This window comes from Bombina bombina, chromosome 1 (genome assembly GCF_027579735.1).
Source record: "Bombina bombina isolate aBomBom1 chromosome 1, aBomBom1.pri, whole genome shotgun sequence".
Taxonomy (NCBI): Eukaryota; Metazoa; Chordata; class Amphibia; order Anura; family Bombinatoridae; genus Bombina; species Bombina bombina.
This window is the reverse complement of record NC_069499.1, coordinates 1,443,528,698-1,443,546,327: the sequence shown is the minus strand read 5'-3', so window position 1 is coordinate 1,443,546,327 and position 17,630 is coordinate 1,443,528,698. Positions and strand designations below refer to the sequence as shown.

Below are 17,630 nucleotides of genomic sequence, written 5' to 3'. Positions count from 1 at the left end.
AGTGGCACAGTAAGACAGCATGCATTGGCACCCGGGGTCAGCCAGACAGCACGCCAATCAAGGCATGCTGTTGCCACCACCAGAAAGTCATCATTGCAGAGCTCAGCAGTGTGGCAGTTTTTTTGTGTGTCTGCCTCTGACAACAGCGATGCTATTTGCAACCTGTGCCAAAAGAAACTGAGTCGTGGGAAGTCCAACACCCACCTAGGTACAACTGCTTTGCGAAGGCACATGATCGCACATCACAAACGCCTACAGGATCAACACATGAGTACAAGCAGCACACAAACTCAAAGCCGCCATCCTCCTCCTGGTCCAGCATCTTCAGCCACATCAACCACTGCTGTCCTCCTTGCCCCCTCTCAACCATCCGCCACTCCGTGTCTCGCCTTGAGCAGTTCCTGCTAATCTGCCCACAGTCAGGTGTCTGTCAAGGACATGTTTGAGCGTAAAAAGCCAATGTCACAAAGTCACCCCCTTGCCCGGCATCTGACAGCTGGCTTAATTGAACTCTTAGCCTGCCAGCTTTTACCATACAAGCTGGTGGAGTCTAAGGCGTTCAAAAAATTTGTAGCTATTGGGACACCGCAGTGGAAGGTACCCGGCCAAAATTTCTTTGCACAAAAGGCAATCCCCAACCTGTACTCGATTGTGCAAAAGGAAGTAATGGCATGTCTGGCACACAGTGATGGGGCAAGGGTCCATCTGACCACTGATACCTGGTCTGCAAAGCATGGTCAGGGCAGGTATATCACCTACACTGCGCATTGTTCAAACTTGTTGATGGCTGCCAAGCATGGAATGTGTGGCTCTGCAGAGGAGTTGGTGACACTGCCACGACTTGCAGGCAGGCCTGCTGCCACCTCCTCTACTCCTCCTACTCCATCCTCTTCCATAACCTCCTCTTCTGCTGCTGCATCTTGCTCCACATCAACGGCAACCCCCCAGCTCCACAGGTACTATTCCACAACCCGGATATGGCAGTGTCATGCCGTCTTGGGGTTGACTTGCCTGAAAGCAGAGAGTCACACCAGACCAGAACTCCTGTCCGCCCTGAATGCACAGGTGGATCAGTGGCTGACTCCGCACCAACTGGAGATTGGCAAAGTGGTTAGTGAAAATGGAAGAAATTTGGTGGCAGCATTGAATTTGGGCAAGTTGACACATGTGCCGTGCATGGCACATGTGTGTAATCTGATCGTACAACACTTTGTGCATAAGTACCCAGGCTTTCAGGACGTCCTGAAGCAGGCCAGGTGTCATATATATTACCCCTCTATTAGTGTATTCGTGGTAATATCTATCCCTTTAAGTATCACAAAGTAGAAAAAGGCAACACCTATTTAAGGAGGGATTCAAGCACTTTTCAATTGCTTGTTAATTGCAAACGTATTGTGAGACTTACTGAAATATAGTTTTACCTTACTCCTATTATAACCCTTTTCTACTTGAAATTCAACTTACCTAGCAGGAACCTATTGGGAGACTGTCATAACTTTTCCATGCCAAGCCATATTTGAGATTAATAATTTTTTCTCACTTGCTCTTTTCATCCAATCTAAGTTACAGTCCGGACGGCTCTCACTAACATTCATACAACCCGATGACATCATCCGCCTAACAGCGTGTGGAACCGGAAGCCTGGAAATGCTACATTCGAACAAACAGTCTCCAGCCAGTAACGCTGTTCCAGCACCCCATCTGAGACTGAATTCTCTAGTTTCGGGACTCCAGGTGAACCACTACCGGATTGAACACTCCACGCAAGTAAACTGTATATAATCAATATATGTCTGCATTGAAACTAGAGACTCATTTACTCTAAAGTGCCTATCTGAACTGTTGATACAAACTAACAACTGAACATTAACTGTGTTGCATCTAACCACCTTAAACTAGCCTGTTTACTGTTTTTCATCTACTGCTAAACCATATATACTTATCCTTTGAACTCTGTCTGCATTCAACTATTAAGTGGAAACTATATTATACATATCACAACTAACCTCAAACTCTGAAGGCATACCTACAATCTATTCACTGACCTATTCATCTAAGTGAGAGTCCTTTGTCCAAGTGAATATTAACCTGAGCACTTGTGACAATTTAACTCACTCCAATCCTTACTAACTTAACGTGTTATTCCTTAGAGGTATCAGTTTACATCTCCCATTGCAAACTGTATAAGAAGGAATAACTACAAACAAATATATATAATCTTTCCAAGAGGGTAGTAGGGTTATTGCAGAATTAACAAGCCTTTAAAATTTGGTAAAAAATGGATCCTGCACAAATGACCAATGAGATTGGTACTCTTAACCAAAAAGTTGAATTACTCGCACAAGGTTTAAATGAATTAAAGACTGAGAACAATACACTTAAACGTTTAATGAACGATTACTTCACACAGAAACCTAGTGACCACCCAGAACCACAAATTAACCCACCAATCCCATTCTCTGGGGTTCGCTCAAAATACCGAGAATTTAAGAATTCATGCATGTTACTTTTCACAATGAAACCTAAAACATACAGTACGGAAAGAGTTAAAGTATGCACGACCATCTCATACCTAAGTGGGGAACCCAGAGCTTGGGCCGATAGATTTTTCGAGTCTGGGGATCCAATATTAGACTCACTAGAAAATTTCTTTGCTGCCATGTCCACACTATACGAAGATACCAATAAACAAAGTACCGCAGAAAACAATCTGAGATCTCTGAAACAAGGGAAACGTGCGGTAGAGGATTACATAGCCGAATTCCAACTCTGGGCTACAGACTCGCAATGGAATGTAATCAGCCTGAAAAATCAATTCAGGCTGGGGTTATCCAAATACCTTAAAGACGAACTCTCTCGTATAGATCTACCGGAAACTTTAGAAGCCCTAATAAAAGTTTGTATCTCAATGGACCGCCGCTATAGAGAACGAAAATTAGAAAGACAACACCCAGAATCTTATGCCAAAAAATCTTACCCAGTTCACTATGAAAGACCCAGCTCCACAGCGGTACCTATGGAAATAGGAACCATAAAGGGTCCTTTAACCCAGGAAGAAAAAACAAGACGCCGCTTATCGAATTTATGTATGTACTGAGCCAACAAGGATCATGAAGTATCAGCATGTCCTCTCCTACATCGTCAAAAGAAGGGTAAGATAAGGCATATAGTAATCAATAATCTATCTAAAACAAATACCCATTTGACCATATCTATGTCTTTGCAGTGGGATCAACACCTCTACCAGAGCGAGGCCATGATTGACTCCGGAGCTTTCGGAATGTTCATAGATCAAAACATTGTAAATATGAATAAAATACCAAGTGTGTTGAAAGACATATCAGTCTATGTTAAGGTTATTGATGGGTCTAACTATTTAAAGGGCCCTATTACACACCACACCATTCCACTACTCACTACAACACAAACTGGACACAAGGAATACATCACATATGACATTATTCCAGGCTCCATACATCCCATTATCCTCGGATACCCATGGTTACTTAAACATAACCCAACGATTGATTGGTCACTAAACAAGATAAACTTCACCTCTTCATATTGCTCATCCACCTGTTTTCCTTATAATCAGATCGCTCACAAGCGCAGAACAAAACTATTCCGTGGGAGATAAGGAATTGTTAGCCATTAAGTGTGCCCTGGAACATTGGAGACATTTACTTGAAGGCACCTCAAAACCATTTTACATTTACACTGATCATAAAAATCTCCAATATCTTAAGAATAACAAAACACTTTCTTCCAGACAGGTCCGTTGGGCTTTATTCCTTGACAGGTTTGATTTCCTTATAACTTACCGACCTGGATCCAAGAATGTAAAGGCAGACGCTCTCTCCAGATCCCTTGAAACTGTCATTGAAAAACCAGAGGAGAAGTACATCATTGCTCCTCAAAAAATTATAGCCTCAGCTACCACGCTTCTTATGGACATCCTAAACGCTACAAAAACAGATACGGATATCCCATCAAACTGTGAAATAGATGAAAAAACAGGATTACTGATTCACAACAACAGGACATATATACCCTCTTCTCTACGACAAGAACTCATACATCATTACCATGACACACCCCTGTCAGGTCACCCTGGTATCCTGAAAACAAAGGAACTTCTTAAAAGGACCTTCTGGTGGCCACTACTCGATCAAGACGTTGCTGAATTCGTAAAGAAGTGTACTATATGCGCCAGAAACAAGAAAGACCATCATAAGCCATTTGGTCTCATGTGTCCGTTACCCATACCTGAAGTCCCATGGTCTATGATAGCTATGGACTTCATAGTAGACCTACCACCCTCCAATCAATTCACCACCATTCTAGTGGTAATAGACCATCTCACCAAACTAGCACATTTTATACCACTAAAATCAATACCAAATGCCATCACCACAGCTAAAATTTTCCTTTCACACATAGTGAAACTACATGGCCTACCCACCTCCATCATGTCAGATCGTGGGACACAATTCACCTCCAAATTCTGGAAAGAGTTATGTCGAATTCTTCAAATTTCATCAAGACTTTTAACGGCATTCCACCCTCAATCCAATGGTTTAACAGAACGCACCAACCAAACACTGGAACAATATCTCCGTTGTTATATTTCTCATCTTCAAGATGACTGGGTCGAATGGTTGCCACTAGCTGAATTCGCATATAATAACTCGATAAACACATCTACCAAAACCTCACCATTCCATGCAACATACGGATATCATCCTAAATCACTTCCAGGACGGGATCTTGTTTCCACTAATCCTACCGTCTCTGACTATATCCAGAACATCAGGCATTCTATTGCTCTATTAAAAAAACATCTCGAAGAAGCCAAAAATACTCAAAAGAAGTATTACGATACCAAGAGATGTACACCTCCAACCTTTAAAGTTGGAGACCGGGTTTTACTTTCCACGAAAAATCTAAGGCTTGCTGTACCCAGTAAAAAACTTGCAAATCAATTCATAGGACCGTATACCATAACTAAAATAATCAACTCTAACGCCGTCACTCTCAAACTTTCTCCTAATCTAAAGATACATCCCTCATTTCATGTTTCTTTATTGAAACCTTTCTTAGGAAACGACTACGGGCATCCACAGGTTGACATCCCTCCTGTAGAAACCTTACCAGATGACTCTGAATACGAGATTGAAAGCATCCTTGATTCTCGTATCCGCTGGAGAAGAGTTGAATACCTGGTGCATTGGAAAGGATATGGTCCAGAAGAAGATTCTTGGGTGCATCACTCTAATCTCCATGCTCCACAACTACTTTCAGAGTTTCATGCAAAACATCCGACTAAACCAGTTGCTTCTGGAGACGGGGGGCATCCGGAGGAGAGGGATCTGTCATATATATTACCCCTCTATTAGTGTATTTGTGGTAATATCTATCCCTTTAAGTATCACAAAGTAGAAAAAGGCAACACCTATTTAAGGAGGGATTCAAGCACTTTTCAATTGCTTGTTAATTGCAAACGTATTGTGAGACTTACTGAAATATAGTTTTACCTTACTCCTATTATAACCCTTTTCTACTTGAAATTCAACTTACCTAGCAGGAACCTATTGGGAGACTGTCAAAACTTTTCCATGCCAAGCCATATTTGAGATTAATACCTTTTTCTCACTTGCTCTTTTCATCCAATCTAAGTTACAGTCCGGACGGCTCTCACTAACATTCACACAACCCGATGACGTCATCCGCCTAACAGCGTGTGGAACTGGAAGCCTGGAAACGCTACATTCGAACAAACAGTCTCCAGCCAGTAACGCTGTTCCAGCACCCCATCTGAGACTGAATTCTCTAGTTTCGGGACTCCAGGTGAACCACTACCGGATTGAACACTCCACGCAAGTAAACTGTATATAATCAATATATGTCTGCATTGAAACTAGAGACTCATTTACTCTAAAGTGCCTATCTGAACTGTTGATACAAACTAACAACTGAACATTAACTGTGTTGCATCTAACCACCTTAAACTAGCCTGTTTACTGTTTTTCATCTACTGCTAAACCATATATACTTATCCTTTGAACTCTGTCTGCATTCAACTATTAAGTGGAAACTATATTATACATATCACAACTAACCTCAAACTCTGAAGGCATACCTACAATCTATTCACTGACCTATTCATCTAAGTGAGAGTCCTTTGTCCAAGTGAATATTAACCTGAGCACTTGTGACAATTTAACTCACTCCAATCCTTACTAACTTAACGTGTTATTCCTTAGAGGTATCAGTTTACATCTCCCATTGCAAACTGTATAAGAAGGAATAACTACAAACAAATATATATAATCTTTCCAAGAGGGTAGTAGGGTTATTGCACCAGGAAGGTGTGTGGCCATTTCAGGCATTCCTACACGGCCATGGCGCACTTTTCAGATATCCAGCGGCGAAACAACATGCCAGTGAGGCGCTTGATTTGCGACAGCCCGACACGTTGGAATTCAACACTCCTAATGTTCGACTGCCTGATCCAACAAGAAAAAGCTGTTAACGACTATTTTTATGATCGGGGTGCTAGGACAGCCTCTGCGGAGCTGGGGAATTTTTTGCCACGTTTCTGGACGCTCATGCGCAATGCCTGTAGGCTCATGCGTCCTTTTGAGGAGGTGACAAACCTAGTCAGTCGCAAGGAAGGCACCATCAGCGACATCATACCATTTGTTTCCTTCCTGGAGCGTGCCCTGCGAAGAGTGCTGGATCAGTCCGTAGATGAGCATGAAGAGGAAGAGTTGTGGTCACCATCACCACCAGAAACAGCCTTATCAGCATCACTTGCTGGACCTGCGGAAACGCAGGAAGAGGATTGTGAGGAAAAGGAGTCAGAGGAGGAATGTGGCTTTGAGGAGGAGGAGGAAGACCAACTACAACAGGCATCCCAAGGTGCTCGTTGTCACCTATCTGGTACCCGTGGTGTTGTATGTGGCTGGGGGAAAGAAGATACCTTCAGTGAGATCACTGAGGACGAGGAACGGGACATGAGTAGCTCGGCATCCAACCTTGTGCAAATGGGGTCTTTAATGCTGTCGTGCCTGTTGAGGGACCCTTGTATAAAAAGGCTGAAGGAGAACGACCTGTACTGGGTGCCCACACTACTAGACCCCCGGTATAAGCATAAAGTGCCTGAAATGTTACCGAATTACCGCAAGTCGGAAAGGATGCAGCAGTTCCAAAATAAATTAAAAAGTATGCTTTACACAGCGTATAAGGGTGATGTCACAGAACAATGTGAATCTAACAGGGGAAGAGCTGTAAGTAATCCTCCTCCTCCCACGACCACCCCGGCAAGGACAGGATGCTTTACAGACGTGTTGTTAATGGAGGACATGCAGAGCTTTTTAAGTCCTATGCATCACCACAGCCCTTCGGGGTCCACCCTCAGAGAACGACTCGACCGACAGGTAGCAGACTACCTTGCCTTAACTGCAGATATCGACACTCTGAGGAGCGATGAACCCCTTGACTACTGGGTGTGCAGGCTTGACCTGTGGCCTGAGCTATCCCAATTTGCGATAGAACTTCTGGCCTGCCCCACTTCAAGTGTCCTGTCAGAAAGGACCTTCAGTGCAGCAGGAGGTATTGTCACTGAGAAGAGAAGTCGCCTAGGTCAAAAAAGTCTAGATTACCTCACCTTTAAATGAGGGATGGATCCCGAAGGGACTGACAGTGGGCGATACATTCGACTAAAAAAGGCCTGATGAGATGAGCTGCCTTGGGCTAAAAATGGTCCACACGCTGCTGTATTTTATCTCTGAATGCCGGGTGACTTGCGTGATTTATCCGCCACCAACTAGGGTTCAAGCCGCAGTGTTTTAGGGCACTTCTGCCTGGGAAACAAACATCAATATTTCTGGCCGCTGCTACAGCAGCGGCTGCAACAATACCTAATTTTTCAGGCATGTGTACATGCCTAATTTTTCTGGCCTCTGGTGCTGCACTGTGGCTTCAAAAACCAAACCAAAAAAAAGGCACATAACAGGGATTAAACTGATAGGAATAGTACTACTTAACACACCACTCCTATCTGGTGGCACATTAGATTGCACGCGCAGTGCCCCAAATTTGAAGTAGGAGGACCGACCAAGCATCTTTTTCCATCTCCCGGTTCCTAAGATCGATGCCATATACACGTCCCCTGATAGGGGACGTAACAGGGATTAAACTAATAAGAATAGAACTACTTAACACACCACTCCTATCTGGTGGCACATTAGATTGCACGCACAGTGCCCCAAATTTGAAGTAGGAGGACCGACCAAGCATCTTTTTCCATCTCCCGGTTCCTAAAATCGATGCCATATACACGTGCCCAGATAGGGGACGTAAAAGGGATTAAACTGATAGGAATAGTACTACTTAACACACCTTATAATAACGCAGAGAGAGGCAATGCAGAGAGAGGAGTCTGAAGAAGAGGAGTCAGAGGAGGAAGGTCGCTTTGAGAAGGTGGAAGACCAAACACAGCAGGCATCCCAGGGGGTTTGTTGCCACCTTTCGGGGACCCTTGGTGTTGTACGTGGCTGGGTGGAGGAAGAGACCTTCAATGACATCAGTGAGGACAAGGAACGCGACATGGCTAGCTTGGTATCCAACCTTGTGCAAATGGGGAGTTTGCGGTTGTGCAAATGGACTGTTTGTGGTTGTTTGCGGTGCGTTAAAGGGACAGTCTAGGCCAAAATAAACTTTCACGATTCAGATAGAGCATGTAATTTTAAATAATTTTCCAATTTACTTTTAACACCAATTTTGCTTTGTTCTCTTGGTTTTCTTAGTTGAAAGCTTAACCTAGGAGGTTCATATGCTAATTTCTTAGACCTTGAAGCCCACCTCTTTCAGATTGCATTTTAACAGTTTTTCACCACCAGAGGGTGTTAGTTCGCGTATTTCATATAGATAACACTGTGCTTGTGCACAAGAAGTTATCTGGGAGCAGGCACTGATTGGCTAGACTGCAAGTCTGTCAAAAGAACTGAAAAAAGGGGCAGTTTGCAGAGGCTTAGATACAAATAATCACAGAGGTTAAAAGTATATTATTATAAATGTGTTAGTTATGCAAAACTGGGAAATGGGTAATAAAGGGATTATCTATCTTTTAAAACAATAAAAATTCTGGTGTAGACTGTCCCTTTAAACGGGGAGTTTGGTCTGTCACTGTGAAGCGAGCGTAACCCTTACACTACCTGATCGATACAACATCATACCTGATGTTTTAAAGCACGTTATTCCAAACAATTTAGGAATGTTAGGTGATTTATGCCCTTTATGGATTAAAACCAGACTCTGCATCAACTATGTAATTTTCCATGGGAGTTTTGCCATGGATCCCCCTCCGGCATGCCACAGTCCAGGTGTTAGTCCCCTTGAAACAACTTTTCCATCACTATTGTGGCCAGAAAGAGTCCCTGTGGGTTTTAAAATTCACCTGCCCATTGAAGTCAATGGCGGTTCGACCGTTCGTGAACTTTTGCGGAAGTTCGCGTTCGCCGTTTGCGAAACCCAAATTTTTATGTTCACAACATCACTATCTAGGAGCCATTTTTTTTTTAAAAAAATTACCCTCATGGAAAGAACTGATTGGCTTATTTTATAAAGAAGGTGTCTCTCCTTTACATAACGCGTGTTAGTGAGATACCCATAATGAGATACACAATTCCCAAGTTAAAATTTGCCTTTAAAACAATACCTGAGGGGCCTTGCAATAATGACGAGGCATCTTATAGAATCTCATCAGACCACAGAGTTTTTCAGAATCAGATCCATAGTAACTTTAATAGCTTACACCATATAGATATGACTAATTAGACAGATTACTATTCAGTAATAGGACCTATTCAGTCCATGATTTATTTATTTTCTTGTGATGAACAACTTTGAGAATATTTGAACTCTGACTAATTATTTTAACATCAAAATAAACAGTTCAGGGTCCTAGTGCCCAAATGAATGTACATCACTTGACCATTCATCAAAGAACACTTTGTGTTATAGATACAAATGAAAGGCTGTGTTCTTTAACCCCTTAATGACCGGACCATTTTTCAATTTTCTTACCCTTAATGACAATGGCTATTTTTACATTTCTGCAGTGTTTATGTTTAGCTGTAATTTTCCTCTTACTCATTTACTGTACCCACACATATTATATACCGTTTTTCTCGCCATTAAATGGACTTTCTAAAGATACCATTATTTTCATCATGTCTTATAAGTTACTAAAAAAAAATAATAAAATATGAGGAAAAAATGGAAAAAAACACACTTTTTCTAACTTTGATCCCCAAAATATGTTACACATCTACAATCACCAAAAAACACCCATGCTAAATAGTTTCTAAATTTTGTCCTGAGTTTAGAAATACCCAATGTTTACACTTTTTTTGCAATTTATGGGGCAATAAATACAAGTAGCACTTCGCTATTTCCAAACCACTTTTTTTTCAAAATTAGCGCTAGTTACATTGGAACCCTGATATCTGTCAGGAATACCTGAATATCCCTTGACATGTATATATTTTTTTTTAGAAGACAACCCAAAGTATTGATCTAGGCCCATTTTGGTATATTTCATGCCACCATTTCACCGCCAAATGCAATCAAATAAAAAAAAAAGTTCACTTTTTCACAAAATTTGTCACAAACTTTAGGTTTCCCACTGAAATTATTTACAAACAGCTTCTGCAATTATGGCACAAATGGTTGTAAATGCTTCTCTGGGATCCCCTTTTTTCAGAAATAGCAGACTTATATGGCTTTGGGGTTGCTTTTTGGTAATTAGAAGGCCACTAAATGCCGCTGCGCACCACACGTGTTTTATGCCCAGGAGTGAAGGGGTTAATTAGGGAGCTTGTAGGGAGCTTGTAGGGTTAATTTTAGCTTTAGTGTAGTGTAGTAGACAACCCCAAGTACTGATCTAGGCCCATTTTGGTATATTTTATGCCACCATTTCACCGCCAAATGCGAGCAAATAAAAAAAAAACTTAACATTTTTCACAATTTTAGGTTTCTCACTGAAATTATTTACAAACAGCTTGTGCAATTATGGCAGAAATTGTTGTAAAAGCTTCTCTGGGATCCCCTTTGTTCAGAAATAGCAGACTTATATGGCTTTGGCGTTGCTTTTTGGTAATTAGAAGGCCGCTAAATGCTGCTGCGCACCACACGTTAATTATGCCCAACAGTGAAGGGGTTAAATTAGGTAGCTTGTAGGGAGCTTGCAGGGTTAATTTTAGAAATCAGCCTCCCACCTGACACATCCCACCCCCTGATCCCTCCCAAACAGCTCTCTTCCCTCCCCCACCCCACAATTGTTCCCGCCATCTTAAGTACTGGCAGAAAGTCTGCCAGTACTAAATAAAAGAGGTTTTTTTTTTTTTTAAATAAAAATAATAAAGTATTTTAGCTGTGATGGACCCCTGCCTTAGCCCCAACCTCCCTGATCCCCCCTCCAGCTCTCTAACCCTCTCCCCTACCTAATTACCGCCATCTTGGGTACTGGCAGCTGTCTGCCAGTACCCAGTTTGGCCCCAAAACCCCCCCAAAAAGTATTTTTATTTTATTTTTTACTTAAAAAACTATTTCTGTAGTGTAGCAGCCCCCACAATACCCCCACCCCCACCCCCTCCCAGATCCTTTTATATTTTTTTTTAAAAAAATCCCTTTTTTTTCCCCTTTCTGCCCTCATTCATTGGTGTCAGTGTGGCTAATGGGTGCACGTGCACGCGCACGTGCACCCCGTGCACACGCACATGCACGCTCACGTGCACACTCGCGCATCGTGCACGTGCATCGTACACGCGTATCGTGCACCCGGCGGACACTGGCACTATCGCTACCGGTGCAGAGAGGGCCACAGAGTGGCTCTCTCTGCATCGGAGGCTTGTAAAGTGGTATTGCAGGATGCCTCCATATCGAGGCATCACTGCAATACCCTCAGAGCTGCTGGAAGCATTTGTGATCGCTTCCAGCACTCTGTTAGACAACTGACGTACCAGGTACGTCCATTGTCATTAACTGCTTGTTAATGCATGACGTACCTGGTACGTCAGTTGTCATTAAGGGGTTAAAGGAAGAAAACTGATACAGTTTTCTTGCTGAACCGACATGAAAATATGAATATTTCACATTCCAATGTCCTTCACATAGAATATGTTCAATTTATTCATAAATATCAAAAGTTACATATATCTGATTTTTTTTTGTAATATATTTATCTTTATCTACATATATACATGATTTTATATTGGTATAGATATATACAGATATATGCAGGAATATCTATTTAAAAATTCTTAGAACATAGTCCCCTATGCGATGAACATTGGAATGTAAAATATTTCCAGTACAAAAACAGTTAAACACTTTTAAATATGAATATTGCATAAATATGATTTTCATATTTTTAGCTTCTTGACAGCAAAGGGCTCCGATGCACTATTTGTATTTATACATGTATATATGTATTTACAGACATATATACACATATAAACACATAAATACATATGTGCTTACATATAGACATCTATATATATATATGTAATTGTGGAAAAACCAGCGAGACCTCAAGGCGTTAAATTAAATTGACTTTATTGGAGAAAATAATAAAATAGCATAAAAGCTTATTGCCCTTGCATAAGGGGTACACAGAACAGGTCCTACGCGTTTCGGCAGCCCTCTGCCTTATTCATGGACTGATAAGTTCACATAAAAATGCTACTTAAATACACCTGAGTCCCCAGGTATAGGAAACCCCGTATATGCTTATTTAAAGGGACAGGACATTATCTAATAGTCTTGTTATTGAATGATGTGGAATTATAACAAATGACTTTGTTTAAATAATAACTAATGAATCACATTTTTATCCAGTGCATTTTAACTATAATTTAGAACATTAACATTGTCACATATCCATTTAATCCAAAACTAGTGAATACATGGAAAAGCAGTCATTAGTATAAACAAAGTCAAACAACATATTTTAATCATGATTCCCAAAACAAAGGAAAGAGAAAAAGGACAGGAATAATGCAAACTTACTGCTAAGGGAATGGTTACTAAATGGGGTCGGCATTACCATAATAATCACAATAGGATCTAAATAATTATTAATGTGTGTGTGCCTAACCATAAATATAAATATATTTACTTTATATTGTCTATATGTGTGCACATTAGGGATGGGTGAATGTTTCTAAAAATTCGAAATTTAAAATGAATTTTGATACATTCGTTCATTCAAATCGAATTTCAAAATAGTGTTTCTAGTCTACAATTGTGTTTTATAAATGTAATATTCAAAATTCGAAGGTGACATTCGAAAACTGTAAATAACATTCGAAAATAGAATTTTTAAGAATATTCGTTCTTATCAACATTCTATTATGTAAATCGAATTTCTACAATTTCTACAATAACATTCGTTCTAACATTCGAATTCGAATATAAACACATTTGCCCATCCCTAGTGCACATATGTATTTATGTGTTTATACAGTATGTGTATATATGTCTGTAAATACATTTATATACATGTATAAATACATATGTACACACATATATATATATATATATATATATATATATATATATATATATATACATACATACATACATATATAAACATATATACACATATATACACATATATATAAATAAATACATATTCAGACATGTATATGTATGTATCTCTATTTTAAAGCCCACCTGAGATCTCATATCTTTGAGCCCTTATAACTTTTGTGTGCATTTTATTTTTAAATACATTTTATTAGATGGTGTTAAAATGAGTTTAACTGTACTTTGTAATGTACTTTTGTACAACTTTTTTGTTTTGTAAAACAGTTAACCAGAGCTCTGAGGACACGGTAGTCATTGTAATGTAATTTGCGATTGCGCTCAAATGAAGGCATTTATTTTCAACTCATAATACCAGCGTTAAGCCTGATGGGTGCAAATATCCGTGATAAACCATTTATTACTCACACGCAAACCTTTGTGCTCCACTCATAATTAGAAGACATAAGGGTTAAAACCACTATACTTTCAATTACCACCTTACTTAATTTCAAAAGTCAAAGGGATTCAAATAGTAATTTCAAATTCATTTCAAAAATCAAAGGGACCCTTCAAGAATCCCCATTAGTTTCAAGACTATAACCACAAGTTATTGTCTCCCTAAGCCAATGACCCCAAACACACAGAGATCACAGGCCCTATTGGATTTAATAGAGACAGTCACAGTCCATTAAGAGTTTGCTGGCCAGCAAACACTCTGGAAGAGGTGCTCTCGGCTCCGACCTGGAGCATCATGACCCTCTCATTAGCTCGACCACACCTATATGGACTCGCTCATTGATCTGGGTACTACTTACCCTTGCTGCGCCAGGCAGAACAAAACCAAAATTTGCATCTTTGGACTTACAAAAGCTAGGTATCACCATGAATAACCATGCCCACGCCAAAGTAACTCAAGCATCTACAAACGGCATCTGCAACAAAACAATGGACAGTTAGAAACAAGGGAGTGGGTGGGGATTTTTTTTTCTCAGCAGTCCAAGAGGCTAAAAGAGGAACAGAAGGCCAAACCTAATATAAAGAAGACAAATCCAACCGCACCACTCAAATAATATTGCCAAACACCACAGCTTCTTATTTCAGAAGGTAAGTTAACAGGGATAGGCAAGGTGTCCATACACAGACACTGGTGTCCGTGACTAGCCCTTGCAGTGTCCGCCACAACCTTAGTATATATTTCTGATTAAAAAAATAGGAATAAAAAAAATATGTAGTGCGAATAAAGTTAGTGGCTTGTCAAGAGACTACTAGTGATATTGGGTGATAAGTTATGGAATAAATAAAGTCTGAGTGAAATACTGGATGTGTATCTGCATTTGTATAATAATACCCAGCACTATACAAAGACACAGTAGTGACACTGGCACATCCGTATAGCCAGACAAGGGCTGGTTATAAGCTCAGTGGTATCTGCATCAGTATAATAACACCCAGCGCTATATAATTACACAGTAGTGACACTGTCACATGGGTATATCCAGATGAGGGCTAGTTATAGAATCAGTGGTATCTGCATCAGTATAATAACACCAAGCACTATGCAAAGACACAGTAGTGACACTGGCACATGGGTATAACCAGAGGAGGGCTGGTTATAGGATCAGTGGTATCTGCATCAGTATAATAGCACCCAGAACTATATAATGACACAGTAGTGTAGTGACACTGGCTCATGGGTATAGCCAGTGGAGGGCTGGTTATAGGATCAGTGGTATCTGCATCAGTATAATAACACCCAGCACTATATAATAACACAGTAGTGACACTGACTCATGGGTATAGCCAGAGTAGGGCTGGTTATAGGATCAGTGGTGTCTACATCAGTATAATAACACCAAGCACTATACAAAGAAACAGTAGTGACACTGGCACATGGGTATAACCAGAGGAAGGCTGGTTATAGGATCAGTGGTCTCTGCATCAGTATAATAACTCCCAGAACTGTATAATGACACAGTACTGTAGTGACACTGGCTCATGGGTATAGCCAGAGGAGGGCTGGTTATAGGATCAGTGATGTCTACATCAGTATAATAACACCAAGCACTATACAAAGACACAGTAGTGACACTGGCTCATGAGAATAGCCAGAGAAGGACCAGTTATAGGATCAGTGGTGTCTGCATCAGTATAATAACACCAAGAACTATACAAAGACACAGTAGTGACATTGGCTCATGGGTATAGCAAGTGGAGGGCTAGTTATAGGATCAGTGGTGTCTGCATCAGTATAATAACACCAAGCACGATACAAAGACACAGTAGTGACACTGGCTCATGAGTATAGCCAGATGAGGACTGGTTATAGGATCAGTGGTGTCTGCATCAGTATAATAACACCAAGCATTATATAATGACACAGTAGTGACACTGGCTCATGGGTATAGCCAGAGGAGGGCTGGTTATAGGATCAGTAGTATCTGCATCAGTATAATAACACCCAGCACTATATAACGACACAGTAGTGACACTGGCACATGGGTATAGTCAGAGGAGGGCCGGTTATAGGATCAGTGGTGTCTGCATCAGTATCATAACACCAAGCACTATAAAATAATGTTTTTTGTACTTTCAAAAATGTCTGCCACAGCCTTTGTCTGTGCCTATCCCTGTAAGTTAACCCAGGAACAATTTTGCCTTACACTATCATTTCTGTTGAGTTGCTAAACAATAACAAATTAGCCAATATTAACATTTTTAATACTATTTAAACCACAGACAGCAAAGATAGCCACTGTCATAAAGTTATAAAATGCAATCACCTAGATTACGAGTTTTGCGCTAAACAGGGTGCAAAACTAATGCAATTTTTCACCCTCCATAGCGCTGCCATTACGAGTTTCTGAAAAGCCTCCTTGTGCGTGTGATATGGTTGCATCAAGCTCCATAACACACAAAATCCAAGGGCTGAATTTACATGCTCATGCATGCTTTCTCCCATAGACATCAATGGGGAGAGAGTGTTAGAAAAAATAACCTAATACCTGAAGTGTGAAAAATCTCTGTAGCACAACCCCAAATTATGTTTAAACACCCTAACATAAACCCCAAATCTAAATAAAAACTTATCTGTGAAATAAATATAAACCTAACATTAAACTATAAATTAACCTAACATAATTAATCTAATAAAATAAAAAAAAATCCTACCAATTAAAATATCTAAATTACAAATGTAAAAAACCTAACACTAAAAAGAAAAATTCAAAATCTAAATTACAACAAAAAAAATCCTACAAAAAATTTAAAAAATGTAAGTTTACCAAAAATAATTAACACTAAAATCAAGAAAAATAAAAAAACACTAAGATTACAAAAAATAAACAAAATGATCAAAAATAAAAACACACCTAATCTAATAGCCCTATAAAAATACCCCCCCCACCCCAAATAAAAACACCCCCTAGCCTACAATAAACTACCAATAGCCCTTAAAAGGGCCTTTTGTAGGGCATTGCCCTTAATAAATCAGCTCTTTTACTTGTAAAAAATACAAAGTCCGACCAACAGTAAACTCCCCTACCCAACCAACCCCAAAATAAAAAACTCTAACTCTAAAAAAAAACTTAGCTACCCATTGCCCCTAAAGGTGAATTTGAATAGTAATTCCCCTAAAAGGACATTTAGCTCTCTTGAATTGTCCTTAAAAGGGCATTTAGCTTTTCTTCAAAGCCCAAAGCCCTAATCTAAAATAAAAAATACCCCAAAAAATAAAAAAAAACCTAACACTAACCCCAGAAGATCTTCTCACAGTTTCTGAAGTCAGGACATCCATCCCCATCCAGGCGGCGAGGTCTTCATCCAGGTGGCTAGGTGTTTATCCATCCCGGGGGTGTTTTCTATTTTCATCCCGGCAGAGCGGAGCGGAGCCATCCTGGAAGCCGAAGACATCCTGTGCGAAGCATCCTCTTCATACGGTCACCACTGTACACTGAAGTTGAATACAAGGTAGCCGTTTCAAAATGACGTACCTTGTATTCCTATTGGCTGATTTGATTCTTCAAATTCAAATCAGCCAA

General features: G+C 40.2%; 1 protein-coding gene across 1 annotated transcript in view; it reads right to left on the bottom strand.

The window, feature by feature from the left end:
* The window catches only part of LOC128666088 (vomeronasal type-2 receptor 26-like), a 99,134-nt gene extending 97,110 nt beyond the window's left edge, over nt 1-2,024 (bottom strand). The window contains exon 1 of the mRNA XM_053720484.1: nt 2,007-2,024. Coding sequence (XP_053576459.1) covers nt 2,007-2,024 — 18 coding nt within the window. The remainder of the gene's footprint in view (nt 1-2,006) is intronic.
* Nucleotides 2,025-17,630: the final 15,606 nt, after the last annotated feature.